The following is a 19,367-nucleotide window of genomic DNA, read 5'->3' on the forward strand; positions in this document are numbered from 1 at the left end:
TAGAGAAAACCCTTAAGAACCAACCAAATTATTCGAAATAATAAGAAGTTTAGCAAGGTGGCTAAATATAAGATGAACAGGCAACAATAAACTGTATTTCCAATACTAGTAAGTAAAAGAAGAAATATTAAGATACTACTTACAGTATAGGCAGTGGTGGCAATGTCCTAGCTAGATTATATTTGATTTCTAGCTTGCTCCTCCAGTCTCCTTTCAATTCTGTCAGCCCCACTTCAACCCTTCCAATAAATTCTGTTTTTTCCTGAGACAGCTAGAATTGGGTTTTATTGCTTGCAAACATGCATCCTGTAATTACACTATTATTTTAACGGGTATTTGAAGTAAAATGTGTGTCTGGGGTCCTCAAAACCACCCCCCAATTCAGTGATTCAATAGGAAGAATCAGGATTCAGCATGCAGCTGTATGTATGGCTACAATTTATTATAGAGAAAGGATACAGAGCAAAATCAGTAAAATCAGCGAAGAGAAAAGGAAGGCACATGGGGTGGAGTCTGGAGGAAACCAGGACCAAGCTTCCAAGAGTCCTCTCTCACACAGGATGCACTTAATTCCCTCAACAATGAGTTGTAACAACACATGTCAAAAGTTGTTTACCAGGGAAGCTCATTAGAGACTGTCCAGAGTTTTTACTGGGGGCTGGTTACAAAGGCACCCTCTGCCTGGTGGCATGTACTCCAGAAGTAAAGCAGCTGTCTAGCGTAAACCATATTGTTTGCACAAATAGTTTAAGCACAGTGAACCACTCTTATCAGTGAGGGTGGTGAGAACCTTCCTGAAATCCAGGAAGTTCCCAGATGCCACCCATGTAAGCAGGCATTTCAAAGGACAGCAGTCAGGCCTGCTATGTTAACTCTCTTCTGTATGATGCACACTCTTCCTGCCATTCTGAATTGGAAAGCTAATTTATTACAGCCACTTTTCAATCCATTCACTTACTTTTGAAATTATATCATTTAATTTTAAGTATATTTCATATCAACTTTTATGAAATTACATAGTTTTTTAAAAGTCAGGGCTTCCCTGGTGGTGCAGTTGTTAAGAATCCACCTGCCAATGCAGGGGACACGGGTTTGAGCCCTGGTCTGGGAAGATCTCACATGCCGCAGAGCAACTAAGCCCATGTGCCAAAACTACTGAGCCTGCGCTCTAGAGCCCGCGAGCCCCAACTACTGAGCCCACGAGCCACAACAACTGAAACCCGCACGCCTAGAGCCCGTGCTCCGCAACGAGAAGCCACCGCAATGAGAAGCCTGTGCACCGCCACGAAGAGTAGCCCCCACTTGCCGCTACTAGAGAAAGCCCGCGTGCGGCAACGAAGACCCAATGCAGCCAAAAAAAAAATAAATAAAATAAACAAATTTTTTTAAAAGAAATAAAAAGTCAAGTAATTCTGAGGCTTAAAAATAAAACCAGAGATCTCTGCTTCACCCCAATTCCTGCTCTCCTAATCCATAAGCAGCACTTTCAAACTCTTTTGTAGTTTCTTCCAGTATTTATCTTTCATTTCTAAATAACTCGCATTTACTGTTACTTCTTGATTTTTCAACTTTACACATTATCTATTACCTTTCAACTACAGACAATGAGGATTTAACTTTCTTATATCTCCTATCACTCACCTCATATTCTCAAAAAAGTTTTATCATAATTTTTAGTTAAATCTCTATTGTTTTTTATTATTATGATTATATAAATGTTTGCAAATGAGTCACATAGGCTTATAGAAATTATACTGTGAAATATATAGAAATTATATTTCTTTTTCACATGAGTTGTCTTTCCTGGAATTAATAATAGCCTGTTTTAAATTTTTAATTATCTATACACATATCATTAAATCCATCTCTAAACTCTCTATCAGTACTGAAAACCTCCTCTCATACGGTCAAATGTATATGGTAAATTATCCATTCCAGTTGTTTCTGGAGTCCTCCAACTCCAATGGTTGCACCCTAAGCCTGCCACACAACTCTTCCTGGGATTTCCCTTCATCATAACTGGGGATGCCTTTTGCTTCTTTCTGGTATTGGATCCCATTTCATGGACCCCGTGACTTCTATTTTTCTTGATTTTTTTCTCCATCATTTGGTGGAAAACGTCATCCAGTTGCTTCCTGAGAAAGAATAGATAAATGAGACCTTGCAAGTTGGAAAATGTCTTTATACTATTCCCACACTTGATACTTTGGCAAGGCATAGACTTGAATATTGAAAACAACATTCTCTCAGCATTTGATGGGATTATTCCAATGTCTTCTAACTTGGTATCATTCTGATTCGTAATCTTTTCTGGGTGACCTGCTTTTTTCTCTCTGGAAGCTTTTAGGATCCTCCCTTTTTCTATCACTAGTGTTCTTAGTTTAGATCTTTTTGCATTCATTGTACCAGGGCACTGGGGGAGTCTTTCATTATGGAAACTCAAGACCTTCATTTCTGGGAAAACTTATCATTTCTCTTTCTAGAATTACTATAGATGGGATGTTGAGTGTCCTGAATTGATCCTCAAATTCTCTTTTCTCTTCTCTGTACTTTCCTATTTTCCCTCTAATCTCTGGGAGACTTCAACTTCACCTTCCAAATCTTCCATTGTATCTTTTTAAAATCTTTCATATTTTCTTATTTTTAATTTTCAAGAGTTTTTAATCTTTTGACTGCGTCTTTTCATTCTCCCTCCTTCCCTCCCTCCCTTCTTTTCTAATATTATCACATTCCCATTTCATGGATGTTACTCTTTGAGGCTGAGATTTTTGTTTGTTAAAACTTCTGTGGTTCTCTACATTAACTGTTTCCCCTGTTCCTTTGTTTTGGGCTATGACGTTCGTGAGATTTTCCTCACATATCTGTTGGTTCTTGACTGTCTACTCAATTTTGAGTGAGGTAATAAAAAGTTGTTTAAAATTGTGTGTGTTGGGGCAAAGGGAGGGGGTATTTTGGTATCTGGTAGGCTTCAATATAAGGCAAAAGGCGGCAAACTGAAATTTTTTTTTTTTTACTGAGGATGTTCCTCCATAAATATTTGTAAATAGGACTTACTTTCAGAGAGGAATCCTGGAATTCTCTAATATCCTTTAATCCGCTGCTTCTCAAATTTTAACATGCAAAACATGCACTGGTGGTGCACTGATTGAGAATTCGCCTGCCAATGCATGGGACATGGGTTCGATCCCTGGTCCGGGAAGATTCCACATGCCGCGGAGCAACTAAGCCCGTGCGCCACAACTACTGAGCCTGCACCTCTAGAGCCTGTGCTCCGCAACAAGAGAAGCCCCCGCTCGCCACAACTAGAGAAAGCTGGCGTGCAGCAACGAAGACCCAACGCAGCCAAAAATAAATAAATAAATAAATAAAATCTATTAAAAAAACGAGTTATTTAAAAAAATAAATAAATCACCTGGGGGAATCTTGTTAAAATGCAGATTTTGGTTTGGCAGGTCTGAAGTGGGGCCTGAGAGTCAGCATTTCTAACCCCCTCTCAGGGCATGCCAATACTACTGGCTCTTGGGCAACAATCTGAATAGCAAGATGCTAATATATTTGGATCCTGGTGTTCTAAAATGTGAGGTGGGGGAAGAGGCTGGGCCACTGAGGATTTTGATATCAAGAAAACATTTTTTTCAATTCCCCACTTGAAAGGATAAGCTGGCTAAAGATATTTTCATGGGATTTTTTCCTCAGCCCCCTTCTGGACCACCAGATCCCATCAAATTGTACCAGCTTCTCCCTTCCTCTTTATCAGCACTGAGAAGGGAAATGAGGTGGGGATGGAGTGTCTCACCATTCAGTATGTAGAGTTTCATTCTAATTGCCATTTTCAGAATGGCACTTTGTCCCCGCCTTCATTGGTGCCTGCCTGGAATCTCCAAGTCCAGATCTCTTTAGTTCAATTTCTTGAGATGGCAAATCTCCAAGGAGTAGTGGGGAGATCTGATGGCATCTAACCACCCTTTTAACAGGTTTTTCAGCCAATCCTACTTTCAGGCCTACTCTCCAAGCCACTGCCACCCCCTCACCACCACCCCCTGCCCCGCAGCACATACATCTCTTCAGAAGTACCTGCAGTCTCCTACTTCTAAGCCTTTCTAGTGGTCTAATGTGAATCAGCTGATTTTTACCGGCTCTCCTTGCAGCCTTTAACTTTCTCTGATTTGTTCCCCCATCTACTTCCATTCTCCAAAATTTTATTGACAGTTCTCAATTGCTGTTGTTTCTTCCCCCCATTCTCTGTTCTTGTGGATTTTATTATCTTGCAGGGTTTTTCTTTAATCCTTTATTAACATATTAAGTGAAGTTTGGGGGATAAATGCATGTGCTCAATCCACACATTTTAACCATCTGTCGTTAAACTTTCCCCAAAATGTCCCTCTCATTGTACATTGTTCATTCTACCATTTAGACTGTAGATTGAGTTTATATCTGCCATCATCTTATTGCTTATTTTTGTTCTTATTGCTTATTTGTGTTCCTTTTTCTTTGTCTTCTTTTTGATTGGTTGAATATTTATTATTTCTTTTTTCCTCTCTACTAGTTTGTGAGTTATATACTCTTTTGTTCATTCTTTTAATGATTAGTCTAAAAATTACAACAGGTATTCTTTTTTTAATCAACTTAATTGTGGTACAATTTATGTAAAATACATGACGGCTATCCCAGTATTTCGATAACTTCTGACAAATGTTTCTCTACCACCACAATCAACTTATAGAATGTTTCCATCACTCCCAAAAGTTCCCACATGCCCCTTTATAGTCAGTACACTCCTCTACCTCCAGGCAGCCACCAATCTGCTTTCTGTTACTATAGATTAGTTTGCATTTTCAAGAATTTCAAATAAATGGAATCATACATTACAACAGGTATTCTTGACTAATCAAAGGCAAATATTAATTCTTGAGCTTTACCCTTTTCCCAGACAATGCAAGGACCTTAAAACACTTTAATCCTGGAATTGTCTAATATCCTCTAATCCACTGCTTCTCAACTTTAATATGAACATTGTATTAGTCAGGGTTCTGCAGAGAAACAGAATAAATAGATATTATAGGAATTGGTTCAAGCAATTATGGAGGCCAAGAAGTCCCATGATCTGTCATCTGCAAGCTGGAGAACCAGGATGGCTGCTGGTATAACTTAGCCAAGTCCAAAGGCGTGGGAGCCAGGACCACCTATGTCCAAGGGCAGGAGGAGATAATGTCCCAGCTCAACCAGAGAGCGAATTCAACCTTCCTCTACCTTTTTGTCCTAGTCAGGCCCTCAACAGATTGGATGATGCCCATCCACACTATTAGGGGTGATCTTCTTTACTCAGTCTACCAATTAAAATGCTAATCTCTTCCAGAAACACCTTCACAGATACTCAGTAATAATGTTTTACCAGCTATCCCTTAGCCCGGTCAACTTCACACATAAAATTAACCATCACATATATGAATCACCTAGGGGGATTTTGTTAAAATGCAGGTTCTGGTTTGGCAGATGCTATTATTTTTTATTTTAGGTGCTATTATTTTTGTTCATTTTCTCTCTTTAGTAAAATTATACCAAATAGGTGGCTACTTGCAGGGTCAGTTCTTTTGTTAAAATATGGAAATAACATATTTTATGGTGTCCTGACTTCACGCATGATTAAAAGTTTAGGACTTAACAGAAATGCTAATTAAAGGTTGAAATGAAAGGACATTAAATCAGGTTGAACAATTTACACTTGCCACATGCTATTTACTTTTAGGTTTGTGGTTTAACGTTTCACTAAGAATATGGTAAAATGTTCTAGCCAGAATTCAAGTCCAAAGAGGATAATGTAAGCCATACTAGGTGGATAATTTAAACCATACTGTACCATACTCTCTTGCCTGACTGGATCTTCAAGCATGAATTATTCAAGCCATTTCCTTGTTCTAAAAATCATGAGGAACTACCACATCCAGTTCCTTATAAAACAGACTCCATGCTCGGACTTTATCTTTCCAGTCTTTTCTCTTACATCTCTCATTTTTGGTCAAACGGGATAACCCACTGTCCCCTGAATCAATATTATGGTGTCCCACCTTTCTCTGCTCATGGTGCTCAGCCTGGACCACACTCCACCATCCTCCTAGTTAACACTCAACCCAAGCTTTAAGGTGGAGCTCAATTGGCACCTTCTTCATGGAGCCTTCCCCTCTTCTCTTTCATCTCTAACTCTCATGCCACTCTGCTTGCATCTCTCTTGAGGTGCTTATATGCCATTGCATGTTCCGGTTACTAATATACTTGCTTTATTCCTGTGATTAGATTTTAAGTGACTTCAAGTGTGACAGCATAGCCTTTTCACCTTTGTGGTCTTTACAGGCATAAAATACAACCTTACCTGCAGCTCACAGATAATTATTGAATGAATATGTATTTTAGTGTGACTAAAAGGGGCTCCAGATAACTTGGGCTGACTTATCATTTCCTCAATCCTCAGGCCCTCAGACCCAAAAGGAGCTCCGGAGTAACCCTTTGCCACCTCTTAATTTGCAATGACCATACTAGCATCGTCAAAACCTCCTAAGTTTGAGCTTAGATTCATCTTTGATTTTCTCCTTTGTTCCTATGTCCAATCATTCATAAAACTGTTTGTCTTCTGATTTCTGATTTGACCCTTTCCTTTTTCTCTACAGTCTCTTCCACCATTCTGGTTAATGCCCTTTTATTTTCACAACAAATACTATAAATTCTTCCTGGGTTACCTAATACTGTTCCTGCTCTAGTTTATCCTATGTGTAATGGGGACCATAATAATAATTTCACAGAGCTACAAATTGATAAATGAGATATAGCATGCATATTGGACCTACTTTGTGCAAGTGCCCACTATATCTTTGGAGAATCATCTCCTGCCCGTGTCCTCTGATTCTGGTAGTGAACAATGACCACACCTCATTAGAATATCATGTCTTTCTGGCCACAGCTATTAGTTCGGGTTGGCTGAGAGACTGCAAGAAACTATGTCCTGATGAAGTAATCTGAATCTCTTGACTTGACCTTACCTAAAACCAGATGCACCCCTGGACCTTCTGGTTATGAGAATCAATAGATTTTCTTTATTAATTAAACTAGTTTGTTTTCTAAGCGCAACAAAGATTTTTAATAAATACAGTAGGTAAAGCACTGAGCACAGTACCTTGCACATAAGTGTTAGGTATTATTTTTATTATCCCTATACCCTTGCCATATCCAATTCAACTTTTTCTTTCTTAATAACTTCCCATACAGACCAGCTAGGGTAATTTACTTATTAGTCCCTGCATGTTGTCCCTTTGCCTGGGCTGCCCTGTCACCAACCTAATAATGTCATTCCACACTCTTTTCGCCAATTCACATCCATCACTATTTAAAACCAGGCTAAAAGAAGTCCCCTCTCCTCCATTTGAATAGCGGTGGCTCTACACTGTTCACTGCCTTATCTGATTTCTCCTACATGTATCTTCTAGTTATTTCTAGGTTGCTTCTTGATTGTACGCTACTCAAGGCAAAGAAAAATATATTCTACATTTACATATGATCACTGTGCCCTACGTTGAGATTTTGTCATTATTTTCCAAAGCAACTTGAACAGTGTTAGACACACAGATGTTCGATAAATGTCTATTACAGGAATAAATGAATGCAATTAAATTTAGAGGGTGTGGTATTCAATTTAAAGCCTGTTGTTAGCATAAATTTTTTCCTTTTTCTAAGCAAACTATATTCTTACAGCATTTTCATTAAAGCATAAAAATATCACAATGATTTCAAACTCCCATATTCTTCCTACGTATGGTTTAGAATTCTTTTAGCCAAAGTCTAAGGAAGGAGTATTCTATTAAAAATAATTCAACAGGTCTTCCCTGGTGGCGCAGTGGTTGAGAGTCCGCCTACCGATGTAGGGGACACGGGTTCGTGCCCCGGTCTGGGAAGATCCCACAGGCCGCGGAGCGGCTGGGCCCGTGAGCCATGGCCGCTGAGCCTGCGTGTTCGGAGCCTGTGCTCCGCAACGGGAGAGGCCACAACAGTGAAAGGCCAGCATACCGCAAAAAAAAAAGAAAAACATTCAACCATTACTCAAAGTCTACTTTCTTTTCATTACACATATTTTTTTTTTTTTTTTTTTTGTGGTACGCGGGCCTCTCACTGTTGTGGCCTCTCCCGTTGCGGAGCACAGGCTCCGGATGCGCAGGCTCAGCAGCCATGGCTCACGGGCCCAGCCGCTCCGCGGCATATGGGATCCTCCCAGACCGGGGCACGAACCCGTATCCCCTGCATCGGCAGGCGGACTCTCAACCACTGCGCCACCAGGGAGGCCCCATTACACATATTTTTGTTAATCCAGTGGGTATTGCATCTGACCCTTCAGAGGTTTCTTGCCTTGGTAAACTAATGATAATAGTAAATTGTTGACAAAGATATCCTGAGATGCTGAAAAAAAAATTGAGGGGGAAACTTTTTGTACTCATGTTTCCTTTTCTGGGTTTAAGTGGTAAAATAGTCTCCTGCTCCAAATTAAGTTAGTGTCTACTTAGAAATAGAGGATTTTAAAAACTACTATTGGGAATCAAAGGTCTGTGCCTCTGCTGAACTGAATTGCTGAATGGTTTAATGGAAAGGCCAAGGGCTGGTGAATTTAAACTATTTACAATACCTAAAGATTAAAGTGAATTAAATTTAGTGCCTCTGGGATTTTTGATACATGTTCCAAATTTGTTTTTTGTGTTTTTTAAAAAAATAAAAAATAAATTTATTTATTTATTTTTGGCTGCGTTGGGTCTTCGTTGCTGTGCACAGGCCATCTCTAGTTGCGGCGAGCTGGGGCTACTCTGTTGCGGTGCACGAGCTTCTCATTGCGGTGGCTTCTCTTGTGGCAGAGCACGGGCTCTAGGTGCACAGGCTTCAGTAGTTGTGGCACGCGGGCTCAGGAGTTGTGGCTCGCGGGCTCTGGAGCGCATGCTCAGTAGTTGTGGTGCACGAGCTTAGCTGCTCCACGGCATGTGGGATCTTCCCAGACCAGGGCTTGAACCTGTGTCCCCTGCATTGGTAGGCAGATTCTTAACCACTGCACCACCAGGGAAGCCCTCAAATTTGTTTTTAATGACATAATTGTCCCATGTTACATTTAAGATTACATCATAGTGAACTGGCTATGTGCGCAGTTATACTAACAGAAACCAATTCCAAATGTCAAAAATAGAAGCGAGGACAACTGTAAAGTTACCATTAAGAAAGTGGAAGTTGAAAATGGAAGTTGAAAATGGAAGAAAAACATTTAGGCTGAATAAGGTCTTCTATGAAAGCTTTGAATAGAAAAACCTGGAAATCATATGTATCAGGTTAACATGCATTTTCAACAGCATTTAAATAATTATTTGACTTACTGTTACAAATGGAAACCAATACCTTTCCTCAAAGTATTTATTCATTAACTTTAGTGGAAAAAGCTCCCAATCACACAAATGGGAATTGTACTAAATAAATTTTGAGAACATCCATCAAGAAATAAAAGTTACTAGTTATATGTAGAAATGGTTATATTTCACATTTTAAAAGAACAAGAAATGAAATTCAGTGTTCTTGTTTCTATTAGTCTTTTTTTTTTTCTTTAACTAAAAGTAATTGTAATATTCTCTTGCCTCTGGGGCTTTCCCTTCCACAATTAATCATCTTTCCTTCTACACCTTCCCTCCAAATGATTATTCTCCCTAGCCTTTTGACGTTAATTCATACTATTTCACCTTCACAGCTTTCAAAACAATGCCCTGTCCTTGCTTAGCTTCACAAGCCAGTCCTTTTTTCTTTAAAAAAAAAATTGGTGCATGAAGTATTTTTTCTATCATTTTGCCAGAAGGTGCTACCATGTAATCAGGAAAACATCTTTGTCATACAAATTAGCTTCCTTACTTTTATCAAACTTTCAAATCCAAAACACAATATGTTTAAATTCCTTAGGATAATGAACATCTATACTTCAAAAGTAGCAGTTCGTTAAGTTTAAGCATTTGGAAGACCTGGATCCTAAGCCTTTACCCTCATCCTCTGACTCTACAATCTGTGTCATTGATGATCAGAACCAAGCAAGAAATTGTGAGTCTTACCAAGCTACACCACCAGCGCGGGCAGAGGAAACGCTTTCAAAACATGTCATTCATGTTCACATTTAAAGGCAGTCTATCCATACATCCTTTATAAACATCGTTAAATACTGGTGCTTAAGACTTCAGTCATATGAGGTAAGCTTTCCAATTTATAGGCAAAAGAGGGGTGGCAAAGGAGCCCTTTTCTCTTCTTAAATTTATTTACCAAAGCAAAAGCCAGGCTGATTATATCTGAAAGTCTGAAGTTGCCATTTGTCAAACATCTTTTATAAAGCGGCTTTTGCATTAAATTAACCGACTCCTAGCCAAATAAGGTTTAAGGAGACAGTGTTTCCCATGTCTATGTTGACAAGCGAGTTACCAGACGTTCTTAAGTAGACCGTCAAACTTTTGTTTACTCTTTTATGTTTACTCTTTTTAAACACAGAAGGGAGAGGATGGCACACAACGAAAAGTCAAGTCTGTTTCTTAAGAAAGACGTCTCGTGGGGAATAAGAGGCTCACCTTTACACAACAGAGGCAGGTCTTCCCCGGCTGTCCTCACTGGGGAAGTGTATGGACATCGATAGACCTTTGTCCTCCGGACTGGAGCACGGGGGGAAGGGGGCGACTTTCTGGGAGTACTGCAGGCACCTGCACCCCCAAGAAACTACAGAACGGTTTTGTCTTCAATGACTGCTCTTGACTTAGCCTTTGGAGGGACCCTCTAGCTCAGGGAGGGGGGTTGTTGCTCCAAACCTTAGCCACCTCCCCCGCAGGGCTGGGGGAGGGGATGACTAACCACTCTAAGGAGTTAGGGACCCCGTCTTTCCCAGCTGGACCCGAACGCCCCCCAGCTCTCTAGTCGGACTCTCCCCGTGGCGAGCCAGGTCGGCGTGAGCCGGGGCCGCGGCGGGCGCAGATCCCGCCTTTGCTCCGCGCCCCTGCCGCGTCCGCACCGCCACCGTGAGGCCGAGCAGGGGACGGTGCCCTGTGGCGGCAGCGGCTCCGCGCTCCTCTCCGCGCCGCCCCGGCCGCCGCCGCGCCGGGCACGGGCGGGGGGATTTTTTTCTTGTTTCCCCTCTCTTTCGCGCTCTCGCTCCTGTTCAGCGGGAGAGCCCGCGGAGCCAGAGAGGGAGCGAGGGAAGGGGTGGAGGTGGCGGGGGGAGGGGGGGAGGCCGGAGGGGCGGATCCTGCCTGGGGGCTGATCCCTCCCTCCCCTCGGCCGGGCTCCGTGGCGGCAGCGGCGGCGGCGGCGGCGGCGGTTCCATTCCCCCTCCTCCCCCGGGAGCGGCGGCGGCCGGGCCGGGGCCCCAGCGCGGGCCGGGAGGGGGCACGGCGGTGGCCACGGAGGCCAGCGCGGGAGGAGGCCGCGCTCCGCTCCCTGGGCCGCGCTGACCTGCTAGGCGGCCGGCCCGCCCGCGCCCAGGAGCCCCGAACGGTGGGGCCGGGCCGGCTGCTGAGGTAATGGGGGCGGCAGCGGGGCCGGACGGAGCGGGGGCGGGGGCAGCGGGGCCTACGGAGACCAGGGACTGCGCGGGATGGGGGAGGGAAGCGAGGGGCTTCCCGAGCGGGGCGGGGGCGGCGCGAAAGCTCTTTCCTGGAGCCAGAGTGGCAGCGGAGAAGGAGAAGGCGGGTGAGGGGGGAGCTGAAAAGCGAGGACCCCCTCCCGCAGCCGCCATCTTTTTTCCCCTCTTGGCCCTGGAAGCCGAGCCGCCGAGCCCCGCCCCCGCCACTCTCTCCAATTGGTCAGGCCAGAGGAGAGTTCCACCCCCTGAGCGTCCCTTGGCCCCCGGTTCCTCCAGACGGGCAGGTGAGGCAGCCAATGGGTGCTTGCCTCTGTGCCCCGCTTCTTCGCAGGCGCTAGCTTTCTCTGTCTGAGGGTCGGACTCCGCGTTTGTCTGCCTCAGGCACGCTCTCTCCCTCCCCTCTGGTGAGGAGATGTTATTTCCCTCCTTTCCTCTCCGAAGGGTCAGGATTTTTCTGGAAGAGGTGCCCCTTTAAAGGGGCGGGAGCCTTGGCTGGGGTCCTTACTTGTCTCATGAGTATCTCGTGTGGGGTGCAGGGGGAACAGTCTAATTGCAGAAACTCCTTATTCTTCGCGGACCTGGGTGGGGTGGGCGAGTGGGGGCTCAGGGGATGCCGGGTAGACCTCTGCGGGTGTTGGAGGTATTTGGAGCTGTGTATGTGGGAAGGGCTGTGTGGGATGAGAAACTCCCGCCAAAAAACTAGACTGTAAGCTCCTTGAGGGCGAAACTCATTTCGTTTTCCTCAGCAGCAGCCCTTCCCCCTCTGGAGTTGGCCCCCCAGTGTCTAGAGGCTTGGATAAGACAGCAGAGGCCTCTGTAGATACTTGCTGCTTGGTTGAGAGATACTCCAGTTGCCTAGGAGGTAGCGGGTAGGGAGGAGGAATATATCGTGGCTTTGACAAAGGAGGAGCTACATCCCCTTTCTGAACCATTTCAAGTTACTGTTGAGATAGATTTTTACACCTCTGCAAGGGTCTGCATGCCCTTGACAGGGTGGGGATAATAAAGCAGGTCTGTTGGCCCGGGCCACCCCCAGGGAGTTGGCATTTGTCAGGCATGTAGTGGCCAAGGGTCTCTGGAGCCTGGACAGAATTTCTGCGAATGATTCTCTTTCCTTTGGTTCCAAATAGGGTTTGTGCCTGCCTGGCACTGTGCCTCAGCCAAGTTGTTTTTTGTTTGTTTCTTTCAGTCAGACTTTGGGATTGGAAGGCTTTTAAAATAAGGATGTTAAGAATACCTTATTAACAAATAGCAACCCTTAAGAAATAAATTTTATTAATTTCATTTTACTGATGGAGTGTGCGGGCACAGAACGTTTCAGTGTCTTTCTCCGGGTCACGCAGGGCCAAGATAAGAACCTGGATTGCCTCAGAGCCTCTTTTTGTACCAGACCATGGCATCTCTGTGGTGTTCTTATGTCCTAGTGAGATGGCTTGAGCAGATCAGAAGATCTGGGTTTGAATCGTAGCTCTGTCACTTACCAGCTTTAGGGGGAGTGACACCTTTCTGAGCTTCTGTGTCTTCATCTGTAAAATGGAGATGAGGATATCTATTCTCCCTTCCAAGGTAGTTGTGAAAACTGTTAAAAGTAAAAGGGCTTTGTAGTTTGTGAAAGAGTGCTACATTATCATCACCATCTCCACTTTATAAAGATGGTAGATCCTGCAAGCAAGGTAACAAATTCTGTTTTTCTCCTTGAAATCGTCTCCCTGTTCATACCCTTCCAAGTCTCTGCCCGCACCTCAGGGCACCATATCGCCAAAGGTCTTTCTTAGTATTGATGGCCTCAGTAACTGTGACCGCAGCTCCTTGTGAGCTTGTCATAATTTCCTCCATCCCAGAGAACAATGGGAAAAATTTAGAGCTTTCTTTTTGTTGCACAAGGGTGGACTGGATGTACTTTGGGGGAGAGGGGCTTTTGAAGTAACAGATGCATTGAGAGTTTACCCCAGATATTGCCCCAGTTACCTTGGCTTTAGGTCCAGTGAGGGTCCCACACAGGCCACTTGGGGCCACTCCCAGAGCTTCCAGGGTTTCTGCTTAGAGATGTACTAGCCAATGCATCCTGAGTGCTGCCTTTTGCAGAGAATACCCTGCACATTGTAGTTTGAAGTCCTTAGACCACATGCGATAGACATTTCAGGTGCCTTACCCCTTCACCCCTGGGCATGGTTGGGGATAGGGTTTCGGATCATGGATCATGGTAAGATGGGTTGGGAGAGGGCTCTAGATCTGTGGATTTCTGATCCCCCATGGGGTCACAGGTCATGTGTAGAGCTTTAAGTGGATGCTGTTCTTGTTTACTCCTTTCCTAAGCCTTCACCACCAGCCCCCTTTTCCATAGTTAGCTGACCCACAGCCTTATGTACCTCATTAGAACATTAGCTCTCTCCCCATGTTGCATTGATCTGTAGTGATCTGTTGTGTTTACTTTTCTGTCTCTTCAATCAGACAGTGCTCCTTGAGGGCAGGGATCATGAGTGTTTGATTTCTCATTTCACTCAGCTAACACTTATAGAATGCTTACTTAGGAGTCAGGCACCATTCCAGGTGCTGGAGTTACAGCAGTGAACAAGACAGGCAAAAATCCCTCCCCTCATGGACCTTACATTCTAGAGGAAGGAAACAAATACACATGATAAATATATAACTTACATAGCACAGTAAAAATCGGTGAGTGTTATAGTGAAATATAAAGCAGGAGAAAGATTGCTGGTGGGGGAAAAGGATTTGCAATTTTGGATAGAATGGTCATAGGTCTCACTGAGAAACACTGTTTATGGAAAGACTTGGAGGAGGTGAAAGAGCAAGCCATGTGGATACCTGAGGGGCAGGATGTTCAGACAGAGGGAATAGCCAGTTTGCTCAGTGGCCACTTGATCAGATGGAAGGGTGAATGAATGCATGCATGCCTGAACATCTGGCTCACAGTCTCCTGGCCTCCTCTCCTTAGGCCTGTCTCGTTGGTTCCCGGGTGCCATGAGGAAGCCTCGCCGGAAGTCACGGCAGAATGCCGAGGGCCGGCGCTCCCCATCCCCCTATAGTCTGAAGTGCTCACCCACTCGGGAGACCCTGACATATGCCCAGGCCCAGCGGATCGTCGAGGTGGACATTGATGGACGTCTGCATCGTATTAGCATCTATGACCCGCTCAAGATCATCACAGAGGATGAGTTGACCGCCCAGGATATCACCGAATGCAACAGTAACAAGGAAAACAGTGAGCAGCCTCAGTTCCCTGTCAAGTCCAAAAAACCCTCATCCAAGGGCAAGAAGAAGGAGTCCTGCTCCAAGCATGCATCCGGCACTTCCTTCCACCTCCCGCAACCCAGCTTCCGCATGGTGGACTCAGGCAGTCAACCAGAAGCACCCCCGCTGCCTGCTGCCTACTACCGCTACATTGAGAAGCCACCTGAAGATCTGGATGCAGAAGTAGAGTACGACATGGATGAGGAGGACCTTGCCTGGCTGGACATGGTAAATGAGAAGCGGCGAGTAGATGGGCACAGTTTGGTGTCGGCAGATACCTTTGAGCTGCTGGTGGACCGGCTTGAGAAGGAGTCATACTTGGAGAGTCGAAGCAGTGGGGCCCAACAGTCACTCATTGACGAAGATGCTTTCTGCTGCGTATGCCTGGATGACGAATGCCACAACAGCAACGTCATTCTCTTCTGTGACATCTGCAACCTGGCTGTACACCAGGAGTGCTATGGCGTCCCTTACATCCCTGAGGGCCAGTGGCTATGCCGCTGCTGCCTACAGTCTCCCTCCCGGCCTGTGGATTGCGTCCTCTGCCCCAACAAGGGTGGCGCCTTCAAACAGACCAGCGATGGGCACTGGGCCCACGTGGTGTGTGCCATCTGGATCCCTGAAGTCTGCTTTGCTAACACCGTGTTCCTGGAGCCTATTGAGGGCATCGACAATATCCCACCTGCCCGCTGGAAACTAACCTGCTATATCTGCAAGCAGAAGGGGCTGGGTGCAGCCATCCAGTGTCATAAGGTGAACTGCTACACGGCCTTCCATGTGACGTGTGCACAGCGGGCTGGGCTCTTCATGAAGATTGAGCCTATGCGTGAGACCAGCCTCAATGGCACCATCTTCACAGTGCGCAAGACCGCCTACTGTGAGGCCCACTCGCCGCCAGGTGCCGCCACTGCTAGGAAGAAGGGCGACTCCCCAGGAAGTCTCAGTGAGGCTGGGGACGAAGAAGGGCTGAAGGAGGGCTGTGGGGAGGAAGAAGAGAAGGAAGAGGTAGAAGAGGAGGAGGAAGATGAAGGCCAAGGTGGGGTAGGCGGCCCCCTCAAGGGAGTGTCCAAGAAGAACAAGATGACTTTGAAGCAAAGGATCAAGAAGGAGCCAGAGGAAGTGGGCCGAGACACACCCTCCACTGTCCCCATGGTCACTGTCCCACAGATACCCTCTTACAGGTGAGCCTGCCCAGGAGGGCTCCCTAGGGACTCATGATTTCTTCTCGGGCTGGTGTTGGCCCTGAGCCAGGCTTCTTTCCCCAAGGTTGGTGAATACCTGTTCTCTTCTGTGCTCTCAAATTTAGACTTCTCCTTTAGACCATGGGCTCGCCTGGCCTGGTTTGTGGTTTTGACTGTGCCCTTCAAAGCAATGTATTTCCTTTGATTCAAGGTGAGACAGGCACTTAAGTTGCTTAGGAACCCAGGTGACAGGATGTCTAAGGTAATATTTTTCAACAGGGCACAAGTGGCATTTTGGACAGGAGGTAATTCATTATTAGGGCTGTCCTGTACATTTCTCGATGTTTAGCATCCCTGGTCTTTGTCTGTAAGTGCCATTTGCATCCCCTCCCTCACTGCCTGTTCTGTGTGACAACCTCAGATCCTCCCTACATATGTTTCTAGTAACCTTATGGGGATAGAACTACTTCCGATTGAGAACCACTGTTTCAAGGGGTCAGTATAGGTACCTGCTCTCCAGAAAGCTCTGTCCTGGGAATGATGGGGACTTTGTGTAAGGGGGTGGTCATGTGGGGAAGATATGCTATGTCTCCTCCTGAGAATCACTCAGCTCTGCTGTGTAACTAAGCAGCCTTGGCTCCCACCGAATCTGTAGAGAAACCATTGTGCCTGTTTTAAACCATCAGAGAGGTAGCTGGCGCTGTTGGAGGGATGGGAGCTTGGCAGACAAGCAAGAGACAGGGAAGATTTTCCAGCGGAGGCCCATCTCATTGATGATGTTCACTAAAAAGAATACAGTGTTAGAGCAGGAAGGAATCTTGGAGATTATTCATCTAACATAGTCCTTGCACCTTCTCCCACACCCCCAGATGAAGAAACTGCGGTCACAGGAGGTAAAGTTGTTCACTCCATTATTCATTCAATGAGATGTTTATTGAGCACTTACTATATGCCAAGTCCTGTTCTAAGGGCTGGAAGGAACCAGGGGTAAAGCGACAGACCCTGGACAAGCTGGGGCTTGTGATGCCTCTAGGTTCTGTTCCTGCTGTCTGTCTCTCTTGGTATAAGGGATAGGGAGAAAGGAGTACTAGAGGGCAGTGGAGAGTGAGTTGTATGAGGGAAATAGGCAACCAGACTTGTTGGTCTGGAAGGAAGACACAAGAGCTGACAAGATCCAGAGGGAGAGGCTCTTGTGAACCATGGCTGGAGTTAGATTCAGTCAACTGGAAATGGGCCTTCTAGTCACAGAGCTGTTCTAGGCTCCCCTCCTCCCTTAGGTCAGTGGGTCCATGCTTAGTCTCCATCTGTAGGGTGGTTATGCCCTGGGGCTAGACTTTTTGGTTGTCAGGTCTGCTCTTGTAGGTGGTCTCTTACAGGGGCCAGCACAGCATGCTGGCTAAGAACCAGACAGACCTGTGTTTGAATCTTGCTTCTGTCACTAACTACCTGTGTGATCTTTGGCAAGTCACTTAACTTCTTTCAGCCTTAGTTTGTTTATTTATTTATTTATTTATTTATTTATTTATTTATTTATTATTATTATTTTTTTTGCGGTACACGGGCCTCTCACTGTTGTGGCCTCTACCGTTGCGGAGCACAGGCTCCAGACGCTCAGGCTCAGCAGCCATGGCTCACGGTCCCAGCCGCTCCGCGGCATGTGGGATCTTCCCGGACCGGGGCACGAACCCATGTCCCCTGCATTGGCAGGCGGACTCTCAACCACTGCGCCACCAGGGAAGCCCTAGTTTATTTATTTGTAAGTGAACCTACCTCATAGGGTTGTTGGGAGAAATAGATGAGATAATACAAGTAAAGCACAGTGCCTGGCAAATAGTAAGCGCTCAATAAATGGTGGCTGCTGCTGCTACTGCTATTTGATTATTATTCTTTTCCCCACCTGTACAAATGCCGTTGGGACCCTCCATGGCCAAGAGGTTGTAGAGGGAGGGGGGTGCCTGCATCTGGGCAGGTGTGCTTGGCATGGGTGTTGGGGGGATCTGTCCTTTGGGCAAAGGCCTAGGCCTTGATTTTGTAAGCTTGGCTTTGGGGCAGGAATGTCTGACCATGGAAAGGCACAAGGCCTGGGTGAGCAATGTCTAGCCCAACATGAACATCCTTCTTAGATTCCACCTTCTTGTTTAGCCACAGTTGTCTTCCTTTCAGTGGAGTAAGAGGAAGAGAAGAAGCAGAGGAAACGCCACAGGAGCACTGAGGCCTTGCTCAACCAATTTCGGAACACAGATGTTGTAGCAGAGAGATCATGAGTTCAAATCCTGCCCAGCTTCACCATCTTTTTAGCTGCATTAGTGACTTTGACAATGTATTCAGCCTCAGTTCCTAAGCTGCCTTTCCATCTTTTGTAACATGGAATAATGTGACCCACGTTGAAGTTTGGGCATTATGGTAGAGACTGTGGGAGCTCATTAATTCCCTTCCCACTCCTCCCCCGCCACGTGTTATTGGCTTGAACACTGACCTCCAGACTTCTCTTTTGGCACAGTTTAGCCAGCTAAATTAAAAAAAATTTTTTTTTAATTTTCATACAATTTTTAAAGCTTACTTTCTATTTGTAGTTATTACAAAATACTGGCTATATTCCCTGTGTTGTACAATACATCCTTGAGCCTATCTTACACCCAGTAGTTTGTACCTCCCACTCCCCCAGCCCTGTATTGCCCTCCACCCCCCTGCCACACACTGGTAACCACTCGTTTGTTCTCTATATCTATGAGTCTGCTTCTTTTATGTTCTATTCACTAGCTTGTTGTATTATTTATTTATTTATTTATTTTGGCCACGCCACACGGCTTGTGGGATCTTAGTTCCCTGACCAGGGGTTGAACCTGGGCCCTCGCAGTGAAAGCACCGAGTCCTAACCACTGGACTGCCAGGGTATTCCCCTGTTGTCTTTTTTAGATTCCACATATAAGCCTTATCATACAGTACTTATCTTTCTTTGTCTAGCCAGCTGAATTTTCAGATTCTCTATCCTCTTACATCTTTAGATCCATTTTTTTTTCATTTGGTTCAAAATTAGACATTTTTAGGCTACTGAAATTTTTAATGAAAAACCAGAGGTCAGACAACTCCAAAGGGTTGTATTTGGGTTCAGAAGGCAGTAGCCTGCTGTATTCCTACTAATTTTCCTTCCAGCTTGGCTGTGGACTACTCCCTGGTCTGGTGGGACCCTTAACTATAGGGGGCAGGAAATAGTGACCGCTTTGCCCACAGCTTATGCAAGTTCCTGTTCTCTTTTGCTGCCTTTATCAAGAGAAGAGTGGGGGTGTTGGGGCGCAGACCTGTGTCTCGGGAGTCCAGGA

General features: G+C 45.3%; 1 protein-coding gene across 1 annotated transcript in view; it reads left to right on the top strand.

Moving 5' to 3' along the window:
- Positions 1–14,596: 14,596 nt before the first annotated feature.
- Positions 14,597–19,367, top strand: part of BRPF3 (bromodomain and PHD finger containing 3) — a gene marked incomplete at both ends in the record, with an annotated part of 29,252 nt that continues 24,481 nt past the window's right edge. Inside the window, one exon of the mRNA XM_079713014.1 lies at positions 14,597–16,047. Coding sequence (XP_079569140.1) covers positions 14,597–16,047 — 1,451 coding nt within the window. The remainder of the gene's footprint in view (positions 16,048–19,367) is intronic.

This window comes from Hyperoodon ampullatus (genome assembly GCF_949752795.1).
Source record: "Hyperoodon ampullatus genome assembly, chromosome: 10".
NCBI classification, from domain to species: Eukaryota; Metazoa; Chordata; class Mammalia; order Artiodactyla; family Ziphiidae; genus Hyperoodon; species Hyperoodon ampullatus.